Genomic DNA, 14959 nt, shown 5'->3' with positions numbered 1-14959 from the left:
GGTGGTTGGTGTCTTTATTGCTTTCTCAGAAGATTTTCAGCAGGCATATATTCATCATTGAAGTGTTTTACTTAAAGTGAATTGGGTGAATCTGATCATTTAAATGTAATACAACTGAAGATTGCTTTTAAAATTTATAAAACACAATTACTATTTTGACTGCATCTACCATCATAAGAATGACTATCTTTTTATCATTTTTGTCTAGATACTGTAGAACTGGATGAACTGTAGTGTCTGTTTTGTTTTTGTGATTCTTCGAGATGAAGAACAGGGTCTAATGAGAAATCTCTTTGAAGGGTTCTGCATTAACTTAAATTTTTTGTTCCTCACATAGCAGAGATCATGATATTGGTAATGCTATTGTAGAGTTTCTGATGTTCTCCGTGTTTTACTGTTGCAGTCATCACACTTGGGTTATTTGCCTGCAGGTAGCCCTCAGTTGGCCCGAATACCAGAGACTTAGTATTTCTGCATTGTTTGTTGTCGCTCCAGGACTGACGTCAGGTCGTCAGGGGTATAAAAATAGGCAGCCGACGCCATTACAGCAGTCTTTCTTGCCGAGGAGCCCGAAGCAGTTTGCAAGGGTGCCGGTCGGCCACTACCTGAGTTTTTGTTTCCGAATTGAATTATCCTGAAGTCTTCTAAAGCTAAGTATCCCGTTGGGGATCCTTTTTTGTTGCTCTAACCGATGTCTGAAAAAGTTAACAATTGTCTTGCCTGTGGAAACCAAATACCACACTGAGATTTCCATTCTTACTGCGTCACCTGTTTAGGCCCAGACCACGACGTACCTCGCTGTCTGTTTTGTGCCTTGTTCAATGCCCGAACTACTTGCCGTCGGGCCCTTATTGTCGCTAAATACTTTCACTCTCGATCTCCGTGTTCTGAAATGGCTTTGGTAAGCCATCCGACTACTAATCTTCTGAAAAAAACATAAGGATAAAGACAGAGACAGACCGCACAGGTCCAAAACTGCCGATGACACTTAAGCTAGTCGACAGTTCGCCGGTAGTCAGTGAGGTGCTTTCGAAGCCCCTGATGCCCGCTTCAGTGGATTCGCAGGTCTCTACCGAGACCCGTTCGGAGTCCGCTATGCCGCGAGACTCTTCTTCGACTACGGAGCCTGCGGATGTCTCTACCTTGTATAGGTCCGGACCCGCTGAGCAGGCACAGGCTTCTGAGGAAGTACTTTGCACTACCGATATTCAACACAAACCGAAGACTTCTTTTGCGTCTTCAGTTTTGTCTAAAACTACCAAGTTTCTAAGACCAAGAGTACATGCTACACCTAAAAAAATGACGACCCAAACTCAAGCACCTGCTTCCTTGCCACAACATCAAATGCTTAAAACGGCAGAAGACCTTATTATGCTGATTAGGGGAAGTCAGCCTTCCCCTCCTAAGAGAAAGAGACCTGTCCCCAGCAGCTTTAACAGACCAAGAGTCTGATGACTCTGAGGTATCTGATTATGAAGACATGCCTTTATCTGCTTATGAGGATTCAGATGCAGAGGAATCCATTCCCTCTGATGTCCTTCAAGGATGCATCTGCAGTCCTTACAAATGGGTTGTCCTGTCGTCAGGCAGCCCTTCGGTCGGCCGGATTCCAAAGTCTGGGTCTGGCCTCGGCTGGTGTCGCACTTCACCCGACGTCATCTCTGCTGGTCTTCGGGTATAAAGGCATCAGCCGACGCCATTTTCCTCAGTCTTTCTTGCCGCGTGGCGCCCGAAGCAGAAGCTGTTCGCAAGTGCCGGTCGGTCAGTTCCAGAGATTACTACTACCGAATACTACTTCGAAGACTTCTAAAAAGCTAAGTACCCCGTTGGGGACTCTTTCTTGCCTCAGCCGATGTCAGAAAAAGTGAATAACTGTTTAACTTGTGGGAAACAAATACCTCATAAAGATTTCCACTCTTACTGCTTACCTTGTTTAGGCCCAGACCACGACGTAGCAGCTTGTTTAGCCTGTGCTTCCTTCAACCGACGAACGCTTAGGCGTCGGTCGGAGTTTGCTGAACAGTTTTTCGGCTCAGATTTTGCGTACTTTATGCCGTCGGATCCTCCGACTACTCAAATTGTTAAAAAACACAAAGAAAAAGACCGACACTCGCGGTCCGCTGTTTCGGCCGAAACCACGGTTAAGCAAACCGCGAGTGTCTCGGTTTCGGCCGAAACCGAGCAAACGGGTCAATCTACGGCCGAATCCATGACTACTACCGAGGCCCCTTCTACCCTAGTTGAATCGGCCTCTGAAGTTTTGCCTACTAATGTGGTTTCTCCAGAATTATCGGACACCATCCCTTTGGATGTCTCTACCCCAGCACGTGGTGCGGCCAGGCCTCCTGCAGCCATGTCTATAAAGGCCTTTGCCAGGGCTAAAGCAGCCAAAACTGCTAAGTCTGTGCCTGTTAAGCCCCCTCTCACAGGCCCAGTTCCAGTTCCCAAATGCTTACTCTGGCAGAGGATCTCATCTCTTTAATAAGGGGATCCCAATCTCACCCAGACAGGGCCTCTCAACCTCCAGAAAAGAGACCTAGAGCAGAGCCCCCTGAGCCAGTGTCCTCAGATGACTCTTCTGATGATACAGACAATACAGATCATCCAGAGGCTCCTTTTTCTACTTATGAAGATTCCGATGCTGAAGAATCTATTCCTTCTGCCTCTCCACCAGAGGAATTTTCCTTTGGGGAAACCTTACATGCCATGAGAGAGCAATTCCAATGGCAGGGACAAGATTTCTCAGATTCAAGAAAAAGGCTTAGGACATTTTTACACTTACCGCAACATAGGCCCTTAGCTATACCTCCAGTTCTTCCTGTTGTGGATGATGCATTTAATGATGTTTGCACTGCTCCTGATACTTTACCTCCAGCCCCTGCCAAGCCCGATAGGTTTTACAGGGTACCGGACACTCATCACCACTTATACAAGGCTCCCTTTGCAGATCCTGAGACTATCTCCCAGGGGCCTAAGGCAGTAGCTTCAACCTCAGTGAAAAACCCTCTCCCTTCTGAAAGGGAATCCAGGTCCTTAGAGAGATGGGGCAAAAAAGTATACACCTCTGCTACTCTCTCAGCTAGAGCTTTGAACTGTCAGTTTCATATGATCCAATACCAAGAGTTTATGCTTGATCAGTTAACTAAGAAACTGTCCTCTGATGATTCCTTAGATAAGAAATATGTTCTAGAAATGGTGAATAACATTCAACAGGTTAGTATATGATGCACTGGAGGCTTCATTTAGATCAGCCATGACTGGCACAGTTATAAGAAGGCATGCATGGCTGAAAGAACAGGTCTTGCCGGATCATGTTAAAGCAAAGCTATTAGATGCTCCTATGGATAAGGTCAGTCTATTTGGTTCAATTGCCCAACAAGTAATGAAGAAAATGGAAGAGAAGGCAAAATCTGTACAAACAGTTAAAGATTTCCTACAGGTTCAGCCCCCAAGATTTAGCAGGAACTGGCCTTCCAAAAATTGGTCCTTTCCAGACTCCTCTAAAACTCAGAGAGGCAGGAATAGACGTTCCAGAGGCAGAAATCAATCCAGAGGAGGTGCCTACAGGGGACGCCAGTGGCAAGGCAATAACCAACGAGGCACAGATACAACCACTGCCACTGCAACAGGACAATCACAGTGACTTGGCTCTCACACCGCCTACCAGGGAACAAATAGCAGCACCCTTAGGCGGAAAGTTAGCCTTATTTTCAAAAAACTGGCACTATATCACAAGAGACAAGTGGATTTTGCAAACTATAGACCAAGGTTACAGGTTTCATTTCCACACCTTACCAGTAAAAGAGGAATGCCAAACCTACCACCAAATCAAAAGACAGAAGCTCTAAAACAAATAGCTCAATTAACAAAGATGAGAGCTGTGGAAAGGGTACCACCTACAGAACAGGGCAAGGGATTTTACTCCAGACTCTTCCTAGTACCAAGAAAAGAGAAAAGTTGGAGACCTATTCTCGACCTGTCCGCCTTAAACACATTCATCATTGTTCCAAAATTCAAAATGCTGACCCTACAGCAACTTCTTCCCATGCTGGGCAAGGAGTATTGGCTGGTAACTCTAGATCTCAAGGAGGCATACCTGCACGTCCCCATACGACCAAATTGCAGAAGATACCTCAGATTTCTTGCAGGATCAGAGCATTATCAATTCTCAGCATTGCCCTTTGGCTTATCTACTGCGCCCAGAGTGTTCACGAAATGCCTGGCATCAGTAATCGCTCATTGCAGGCTTCAGGGAATCCAAATTTATCCATACCTGGACGACTTCCTGATACAAGCGGACAACAAAAGCAAGCTGACACAAGACTTACAAAGAGTCATTTGCTTACTACAAGCCCTGGGATACACAGTCAATTTAAAAAAGTCAAGACTGATACCATCCCAAACAAGAACATTCTTGGGTGCAGAATTGGACACAGTAAAACAGATGGCATTCCTAACTGCAGAAAAACAAGAACAACTTCCTCTTTACTTCTTGGCATTAACAAAGCAGAACAAACTAACAGCAAGGAAAGTACTGCAGGCCTTGGGCTTCATGGCATCCTGCATAATCCTGGTCCCCCATGCCAGACTGCATATGAGAAAGCTACAGTGGTATCTAAAGAATTTATGGTCTCAACACAGGCACAGCTTGAAACCGAAATACCACTAATCCCATGCCTGAAACAAGAGTTCCTATGGTGGGCTCAGGCATGCCAGTCAAACCCAGGTTTGTCCTTCCACAATATTCAAACAAGCCAAACCATCACAACGGACGCCTCAGACCTCGGTTGGGGGCCCACATGCTGGACAAGTGCATTCAAGGCTTATGGACTCCAGATCAGCTGCACCTGCACATAAATCAAAAGAAATGCTGGCAGTAAAACTAGCAATCCAGAATTTCAGACCATTCCTCAAAGAAGGCCAATTGATGATAAGGACAGACAACACCACAGTCATGTGGTACATCAACAAACAGGGAGGCACTCATTCATACCCCCTATGCCGCATGGCTCTGGACCTATGGAATATGGCTCTGAGCTACAACATTCAGTTACAGGCAATATTTGTACCGGGAAAAGAAAACATCCTAGCAGACATGTTAAGCAGAACTACCTCGGATGCTCACGAATGGATGCTACACCCGGACATCTTCAAGGCCATCACAAAGAAATGGAGAATGCCACAAGTAGACCTATTCGCATCCCCACTCAATCACCAGCTCAAGAAAATTTGCACAAGGACATACCACCCACTTGCTTGGAAGGTGGACTCTCTATCCTTCAGTTGGAAAGGCCTGACAGCATATGCATTTCCACCCCTTCCTTTGATGCACAAGGTACTACTGAAAATCAAAGAGGAACGTCCAAGGATAACTCTGATAGCTCCAAATTGGCCAAGACAACATTGGTATTCATTGCTGAGGAGCATGTCTCGGGGGGGAAACGTGGACACTACCCCTGATTCCTTTGATGTTAACTCAGAGCGACTACAACATCCTGCATCCAAACCTGAAAACTCTGCAACTGACTGCCTGGAACATTACATAAGAGCAACTAACCCAGATTTATCCCAAAGGGTTAAAGACATTATCCTTGAGGCCCGCAGACCTTCAACAAGAAGGAACTATGCAGGAAAATGGAAAAGGTTTATCATTTGGAGTACTGAAAGAGGGAAAGATGTGTCAAAGGTAGATATTGCCAACATCCTGGAGTATTTGGCAGAGCTTCTCCATACAGGCCTGTCCTATTCATCCATCAAGATACATGCATCAGCTATTTCTGCAAGAATACAGCTTCGATCCCCCTGTCTTCTCACATCCTCTGCTCAGGCAGTTCCTGAGAGGAATTAAGAATGTAAAACCTCCTAGGAAACCACCATTACCAGCATGGTACTTGAACTTTGTGCTAGAAAAATTGACACTCCCTCCATTCGAACCAGCAGCAACAGCAGATCTTCAACACCTATCCTGGAAAACTGCTTTTCTACTGGCAATTACTTCAGCAAGAAGGGTTTCAGAACTACAGGCTTTAATGGCAGTACAACCCTTCCTAATCTTCCATCAAGATAGAGTATCCATGAGAACTAATCTTCCATTTATGCCTAAGGTGGTATCCAGAGTGTCTCTAAACCAGGCTATCCACCTACCTACCTTCTTTCCCAATCCACAGAACAGAGGGGAAAGACTGCTGCATACCTTGGATGTACATAGACAGTTGCGCTACTACCTGGACAGAACCAAGGGCAATAGAAAAACTGACCAGCTTCTAGTAGCTTATGCAACAGGAAGGGAAGGAAAAGCAATTTCCAAACAGACAATCTCCAAGTGGATAGGAAATTGCATAAGATTCTGTTACTCCTACCATGGAAAGCAAATTCCACAGAACATAAGGCCTCATTCTACAAGGGCTACAGCCACTACCACAGCTTTCTTACGAGGAGTGGCTACCAAGGACATTATTGAGGCTACTTGGACCTCTGTGCATACATTTGCCAAGCATTATAACTTACCTCTATACTCTAGATCCCGAGCAGGGTTTGCCACTGCTGTTTTGCAAGGGATCCTAACTACACCATAATTCTTCTTCCTCCTCCCCTAGTTTGGCTATGGTATTCTACCCATTTGTAAGGACTGCAGATGCATCCTTGAAGGACATAGTACAGTTTTGTACCTACCATAAATGTAGATGTCCGAACAGGATAGCATCTGCAGTCAGGATTACCCACCCTCCTTCCCCTCTGTGGTACTCCTAGGGTATTTGCCCATCTAATAGCTAGCTGGGGGGGGGATCTCTTATGGTGTATTTGTTTGTATATATGTACATACATGCTTATTTGTTTTTGTGTTTGCCTTCTACTTTTTTGGAAACATTGGCATTTACCCAAAAATTTAGCTATCCAAGAGGGCAACTGGCATCTGGGGCAAGAAACACTGAGGAAAATGGCGTCGGCTGATGCCTTTATACCCGAAGACCAGCAGAGATGACGTCGGGTGAAGTGCGACACCAGCCGAGGCCAGACCCAGACTTTGGAATCCGGCCGACCGAAGGGCTGCCTGACGACAGGACAACCCATTTGTAAGGACTGCAGATGCTATCCTGTTCGGACATCTACATTTATGGTAGGTACAAAACTGTACTTTTCTTCTCCAGAGGATTTTTCTTTTGGTGAAACTTTACATACTTTAAGAGAGCATTTCCACTGGGAATGCCAAGACTATCCTCAGTCCAAAAAGAGACTCAGAGAATTTCTAGATTTGCCACACCATAGGCCTTTAGTAATACCCCCAGTCTTGGATGTTGTGAATGATGTCTTTATGGAATCCAGTTTAACTCCTGATACTTTACCCCCTGCTCCTAGGAAACCAGACCGGTACTACAGAGTTCCTGACTCTCAAATTCCTCTCTAAAAATCCTACTGTTGACCCAGAGGTCATCTCCCAGGGGCCTAAAAGTATCAAAGCAACTACAGCTAAGAATCCCACTCCTTTGGACAGGGATTCCAGAGCTTTAGACAGATGGGGTAAGAAAGTGTACACCTCTGCAACTCTCGCCATTAGGACTTTGAAGTGCCAACAACATGTTTTGGAAATAATTAAGCAAAAAATAGATACCTTTACATACTGTGCAGAAAATAAAGAATTACAAGAGCTTATTCATTCTGCAAGCCAAGTCAGCAAGCATACTTTGCAATGTGGCTTTGATGCCCTAGAAGCATCTTGCAGGGCAGCAGTCACTGGTTCTGTACTGAGAAGACATGCTTGGCTTAAGAAGCAGACCTTGCCAGACCATGTCAAATCAAAATTACTAGACGCTCCTTTGAACAATTACAATGTTTGGCACCAAAGCAGAAGAGATTCTTAAAAAGATGGAAGAAAAAGTTAAATCTATGCAGACAGTCAAAGATTTCTTGTAAGTACAGCCTCCTAGATTCAGTAGGCATTACCCCTCAAACATTGGCCCTTTCCAGTCCCCTCAAGGCCATCTCAAACTAGAACCAGGGGAAACAGACCCCCCCAGACTACAGTCTCAGGGTATGCAGAGATCTAAGCAATGGAATGCCTCCACTTCAAAAACAGGGAGTGCTAAGCCACCCCCTTACAGAAAGAATTCACAATGGCTTCTCAACTCCACTCCCCACCTCTGCCCAACTGCTCGTGTCCCTAGGAGGGAGACTTGCCCATCATGCAAAAAACTGAACTTCCATCACCAAAGACAGATGGGTCCTCAACATTGTATCCCAGGGGTACAAATTTGACTTCCACTCACTGCCACCCCCAAAAGGGTTCCCAGACCTTCCTCCAAACCAGTGGGCATAGGCACAAAACTAAGTTCAATCCCTGCTCTCCATAAGGGCAATTCAACCTGTTCCTGCGGAACAGATAGGTCAAGGCTTCTATTCCAGACTTTTCCTGGTATCCATAAAAGCGGGCACTTGATGCCTAATCCTAGATCTTTTCATTCTAAACCCCTTCCTGGTGGTACCAAAATTCAAAATGCTCACCCTGCAGCAGCTTCTACCTGTGCTGGCCAAAGATGCCTGGTTAGCCACCCTAGATCTAAAAGAAGCCTGTCTGCACATCCCTGTCAGGGACTCATGTAGGAAATATCTACGCTTCAGGGCAGGATCTATGCATTATTAGTTCTCTACACTTCCCTTTGGCTTATCCACTTTTCCTAGAGTATTCACAGTATGCCTGGCTCCAGCCATTGCCTAATGCAGACAGAGAAAAATTCAAATTTACCCGAACTTGGACGACTGCCTGATTCAGGCGGACAGTCAGGAAATGCTGTTGCAGCATCTGACATTTGTAAAAAAAAAACTTCTAACCTCCCTGGAGTACACCATCAACAAAAATAAATCAAAACTAGTCCCCAGTCAAAAGATTGTATTCCTGGGAGCAAGCTTGGACACAGCATCCCAGATGGCATTTTTTACTCCAGAAAAACAAGCCTATCTGACAGATTACGTCACTCAAATGGCCACCAGAACACAACTATCTGCAAGGAAAATCCTGCAGGCCCTAGGGTTCATGACCTCATGCATCCTACTAATTCCATATGCTAGACTGCATATGAGGAAACTTCAGTGGTACTTAAGTCTTTGGTGCCAACATTCTCAGGGCCTGGAAACTATCATTCCTATCATACCTTGTCTGACAGAGTTTCTTTGGTGGGCAGCAGCATGCGACCACAAGGGACTTCCCTTTACTCAACCCCACGACGCCCAGACCCTGACCACAGATGCATCAGACTATGCTTGGGGTGCACACCTGGACGACAAGTGTGTTCAGGGCCAATGGATCCCAAGTCAAATTCATCTGCACATCAGCCAAAAAGAGATTCTAGCTGTTCAGCACGCTCTAACAGCTTTCAGATCCCTAATCTCACCAGGACCCCTGCCAATAAAAACAGACAACACCACAGTTACATGGTACATCAACAGCCACTCTGCAGGCTCGCCATGGCCCTGTGGAACATGGCCTTGGACATGCAGGTCCATCCGCAAGCTCAATTCCTGCCAGGCAGCCAAAACTCACTGGCAGATGACTTATGCAGAAATCTCCTAGACCCACACGAGTGGTAATTGGAGCCCAGCACCCTCAGCCTTCTGATTCAGAAATGGCGGACCCCAGAGGTGGATCTTTTTGCCCCCCCCCCCCTGCAATCACCAGCTTAGCAAATTCTGCACCAGGACACCTCACAGCAGGGCCTGGAAAGTAGATGCCCTATCCTTCCAGTGGGAAAACCTCTCAATCTGTGCATTTCCCCCTCTGCCCCTTCGCTCAATAATATTGCTCAAGATAAGACAGGACAGACTAAGGACAATCCTGATTGCCCCGAACTGGTCACGCCAGCACTGGTACCCACTACTGCACAGCCTGTCACTGATGCCACCCTGGCACCTACCCCAGAGCCTGACCCTGCTCACTCAACAGGGGGGACAGATCTTGCATCCATAACTGCAAACCCTGAATCTTGCAGCCTGGCTTATTCCTTGAATTCTCTCCCAGTGACCAGCCTAAGCAAGCAGGTGCTGGACATTATTCTTGAAGCCAGAAGACCCAGTACAAGGAAATCCTATGCTGATAAGTGGAAAAAGGTATTGCTCCTGGATTCAATCTAAAGGAGAGGAGACAACTCTGCCCTCCCTACCTCTAATCTTGGATTACGTAGCAGATCTACTCCACAGAGGCCTATCCTTCTCCTCCATTAAGATCCATCCCTGCCATTTCGACTTATTACAAATCTGAGCCACCCCTCTTCTCTCACCCTCTCATTAAACAGTTCCTGAGAGGGGCAAATAACTTAAGGCCACCAAGGAGTGCACCCACCCCTGCTTGGGACCTTAACTTTGTACTGGAAAAGCTCACACTACCCCTTTTTGAGCCTGCAATGTCAGCAGAGTTAAAATTCCTCTCTTGGAAAACAGCACTGCTCCTGGCCATCACTTCAGTTAGAAGAGTGTCTGAGCTACAAGCACTTATGGCCGTGGAACCCTTCATTATTTTTCATGCTGACAAGGTCTCCCTCAGGGCTAATCCTTCCTTTATTCCTAAAGTGGTGTCCAGTGTGGCTCTCAACCAATCTATCCATTTGTCAACCTTCTTCCCTAATCCTTAAAATAAAGGGAAAAGGATCCTGCACTCCTTGGATGTGCACAGACAGCTCAGATTCTACCTGGTTATGACTAAACCCTTCAGGAAATCTGACCAGTTATTACTCAGTTTTGCACCAGGGGTAGAGGGCAAGGCCATTTCAAAGCAGACAATTTCCAAATGGATAGCACACTGTATCCATTTCTGCTGCAAACACCATGGGAAACTAACCCCTTGGGGTCAGAACACATTCCCACTAGAGCAACTTCTACCTCTACAACATTCTCAGGGGAGTCCCTACCAGGGACATTGTGGAGGCTGCTACCTGGAGTTCTGTACACACATTCACCAAGCATTACCACCTGCCTATATTTTCCAAATCCAGGGCAGGTTTTGCAGTTGTAGTCCTGCAGGGTATGCTAGCCAGCCCAAACTCTTCTTGACTGCCTCTACCCCTTTTTCAGCTTTGGGACTTGATCAGAGTGTGATGACTGCAACAGTGAAACATGAAGAACATAGTACAGTTGTGTACACTTACCATACAAGTAGATGTGCGAGTGTATTCACTGTTGCAGTCCTGGTTTCCCTCTCTCCAACCCCCTGGCTTTTTCTGTCTTTCTACTTCTCCTCTCTATGGCCATTCCTAATAGCATTGGTATTTATTTTTTACTGGTGGTGTTCCCCACCATATACTGGCTTCCTATTGGGGGGGGGGCTCCTGACATTTGGGGCAAGAAAAACTGATGTAATGGCGTCGGCTACCTGTTTTTTATACCCCTGATGACCTGACGTCAGTCCTGGAGTGACAGCAACCGATGCAGAAATACTAAGTCTGTGGTATTCGGGCCGACTGAGGGCTTCCTGCAGGCAGATAACCCAAGTGTGTTTGCAACAGTGAATACACTCGAGCATCTACATTTATGGTAAATGTACTTTTTCACTACCAAGGTGCAGTTCAGCTAGGCATCCTTGTAACTGCCAGGTTATTTGAGAAGACAGAAGTATAACAGCAATCCCTGCCTCTTGATGGTGTGCAAGAAAATCATCTTGGCTACTTTACAACCAGAAAGATAACCACACTGGAATTCTTCTCATGTGGACTGGTGGGGTTATCCTCTGAAATCCTCTGCAATCCTCTGCATCAGAGTGATTCAGTTATGGCAGAAATTTACAGAATAGATCAAGATCTAGTCCTCCTGAAAGCAAACCCATTTCCAAACTTTTTAGACCCACAGGCACCAAGCGAATCTCTGCTAGAAAGAACTCAAACCCATAGCATGCCACATCCTATAAGGGACCTTGAGGAAGTGTGATTTTTTTTTTTTTTTTTGCTGTCGCCTTAGGAATACATTCCTGGGTATAAGTACCTGTCTAGTCCCTGGGAGTGGTTTTATAAGATGCCTAGTCAGAGTTTAAGGGTACTTGAAGCTGCTTTTTTATTTCCTAAGGTTTCCCATTGGGCCCATATTGAGATGGTGATGATGTAGGACTTGCAGTATAAGGCAGAAACATCAGGTAGATTTTTGATGTCTGGGATAAGCATGAGTTGAGAATGTATCTTGCCTGATGCCTCTTTAGAGTCTGATGCAGACCTGTCTTTCCTTAGTTTTGAGTGTGTTTTCACTTGCAGGTTCCATTTCACCCATCATATCTTTTTATGTGTTTCCCTAAGCCTACACTTCGAGATAGTGAGGGATGCTAGACTCCATTCCTGTGAACTATTGGAGGAATTGAAAACCATTGTGGCTGTGGTAGTTGAGAGCAGCGAGGTCTTTCCATTACTCCCAGTCTCACCACCCATTTGGATGTTCCTACTTTTGGTGATTCCTTGAACCTTGTGAAGTCCTCATGGGTCCCACTGCCCTTCCCAAGCATCTTACTGTTCGCATCTCACTGCACAGTGGTGCAGCGGTAGCATTGTCTCCTCTCAGCAAGAGGTTCTCCGGTACAATTCTCGGTTGGAGTGCCTTCTGTGCAGAGTCTCCATTTTCTCCCTGCGTTTGTGTGGGTTTCCTCCGGGTGTTGTGGTTTCCTCCCATGACACAAAGATATACGTTTGGAGTGTTTCTCCCCCGGGCCTCTACTGAAAATTGGCTTTGTTCCAAGTCAGACTTTCATGGTAAACAAACGTTAATAAAATAAAAAATATCTTAAGGTAAAAGTTTGAGGAGCCTTTGGTCATCCCTCTTGTGGAGCCAGTTAGCAAGTCTGTTTTAAGAAGCCTGGAGGCTTCAGTGCTCCAGAAGTCACCAGTAAGGTGAGTACATATTACTGGTCTACATCTGAATGGAGCAAGTCTGTGAACAAGCATCTTTGAGCAGGTAGTTTTATGATCTGTGTGGCTCATCATAATTCCCGGAGAGCGCAGCATTTTTTCATTGTGTTCCCTGTGCGGGAATCTGAAGTATTGGATAGGTATGCTAAGAGAATTAACCCTTTGCCACTTTGGGGCTTATCCTCAACTGTTCTTCTCACCTGTCCCAGGTTTCAGTCCTCCCATGTCACAGAAACTGGAGATGTTTGAAGACTTCAGAGTTTGGACTTTTAAGGGGATATCATTTATGTATTGTCATAAAGAGGTTGAGGATGGATGGATATGCCTATGAGATGGGTTTCTCTGTAACCTGCTGCAGTTTTTACTATGCTGATGCTGGTGCCAAGGCAGCAGGCTTGGGTATGTGCATACAGAGGCTGGAGTAGATAAGATAGTCCTTTAAGGATTAGCCCAGAAACAGTACCCTGGATGCCTTATTCGTGTGAGAAGTGATTTATGGCCAGGCATACCAGGACCTGTTCGGTGTCCCTTGAGGAGGAAACAGAACTTCTCTGTTGTAGAGGCCTTCCTAAAAAACTCTACCTATACTCTTCTTTCTTTTCTAAGTCTGACCAAAAACAGTTTTTACCATTAAAGCAGAAACTTCAGAATGGATGGTCTTGTGCTTTTCAGTAGTGGTAAATCTGCCATGATAGTGACTCCCTGGCCTTTATGCAGCTGTCCTGACTCTGTTGTCTGTGTTCCAAAGTAGAACACAGTCAAAAAAGAACAATGGTTTCTGGCATGGTCACTTGCAGAAAGATCCTGGCGCTCACAGGTCCTTCCCCATTTATTTGTGAACCAGTCCTCAGCAGTGATTTTAGAACTGGTCCCAGATTTTACCATTGAAAGGGGCCAGTGAAGCCAAATTATATTTGGAATGCAAGCATGTGTTGTACTACCACCTATTCGTGGTCTCAGAGTTGGATGCTTTCCATCTTGCAGACTCCTCATGAAAGCATAGCCTTTGTAGGTGTGGGGCTGGATGCACTGCCCTTTGACATATTCTAGTCCTTGTAGAGGGGCTAAAGAAGTCATGATGCTTGCATCTGTTTAAGGATGCTGCACTGGGCCCAAATCTGGACTTGGCACATCTTAAATTTTAGATATAATAGATACATTCTTGGCTCGTTATCCACTATAAAAATCTCCTTGTCTTGATGCCATGATTACCCTTCCACTGTATACCTGTGGGTGGTCAACCCCACCACCCAGCTTCAGTTGTTGGACTTGCCTGTAAGTGAGGTAAGTATAAACTTGTCATGTACACTGCTGTCAAGTAATACACACGTCTTCATTGTTATTTCTTGACTTGCAGTGAAGTGTTTGGTAGCTGAATGCAAATTGGCCAACTCTAGGGTTAGTTGGCCATTAGCATTACATAGCTTGTGCATCATAAATGCAACATCTTGCAAAAAAGTTGCCAGACTCATTGGTGGAAAGAAGGAACATAACCTAGGACCCATTAATGGTGATCTTGTTACAGATTGACTGATACAGTTAAGAACATGTCGATTGTTTTCACTTTTAACATTTTCAGTGTATATTTCAAGTTGTATTTTTTAAGCTTGCTGCCTTCATTATATTTTGAGGCTGGTGCCTTCATGATGATACTTGTTTTAATTAGTTCAGGTTAAGTTTGCACTTTGTGTTGCATATAATATTGCTTTTGTCACTCTTGTTATGGCGTGCATCTTCTTGGTTTATGCCTTGTAACCACTTCTACATTATAAGTGCTTGTGTAGTTAAAATAAGAACATAGGAGTAAGTAGAATAGCAGCCCCTTGTGTGAAAATAGTTGAAAGTTTGTACTCCTTGTTGCTGAAGTTGCATTGTTTTACTTTCAGAGTTGTCAAGGAAGAAATATCTGATGACAGTGCTAGACTGCCTTGCTTCAATGGTCGGGTCGTTTCTTGGGTAAGCCGTTTTTTTTTTTTATAATTTTAATTCCATTGTATAATTGTTTTTCATGGCTTGACTCTCATCTTGGGGGAGTAGATAGAGGCTTTTCTGATTAGTGAGTGATTTGCAAAGATACCCTTCCACACGCT

The 14959-nt window shown here is 45.1% G+C and overlaps 1 protein-coding gene across 1 annotated transcript in view; it reads left to right on the top strand.

Annotated features, from left to right (window-relative positions):
- The window catches only part of DVL2 (dishevelled segment polarity protein 2), a 1986500-nt gene that overhangs the window by 770066 nt on the left and 1201475 nt on the right, over positions 1 to 14959 (top strand). The window contains exon 2 of the mRNA XM_044076705.1: positions 14756 to 14825. Within this exon, the coding sequence (XP_043932640.1) occupies positions 14756 to 14825 (70 nt within the window). The remainder of the gene's footprint in view (positions 1 to 14755; positions 14826 to 14959) is intronic.

This window comes from Protopterus annectens, chromosome 7.part0, assembly GCF_019279795.1.
Source record: "Protopterus annectens isolate FY-2018-M chromosome 7.part0, PAN1.0, whole genome shotgun sequence".
Taxonomy (NCBI): Eukaryota; Metazoa; Chordata; order Ceratodontiformes; family Protopteridae; genus Protopterus; species Protopterus annectens.
This window is presented reverse-complemented; position numbering and strand designations above follow the sequence as displayed.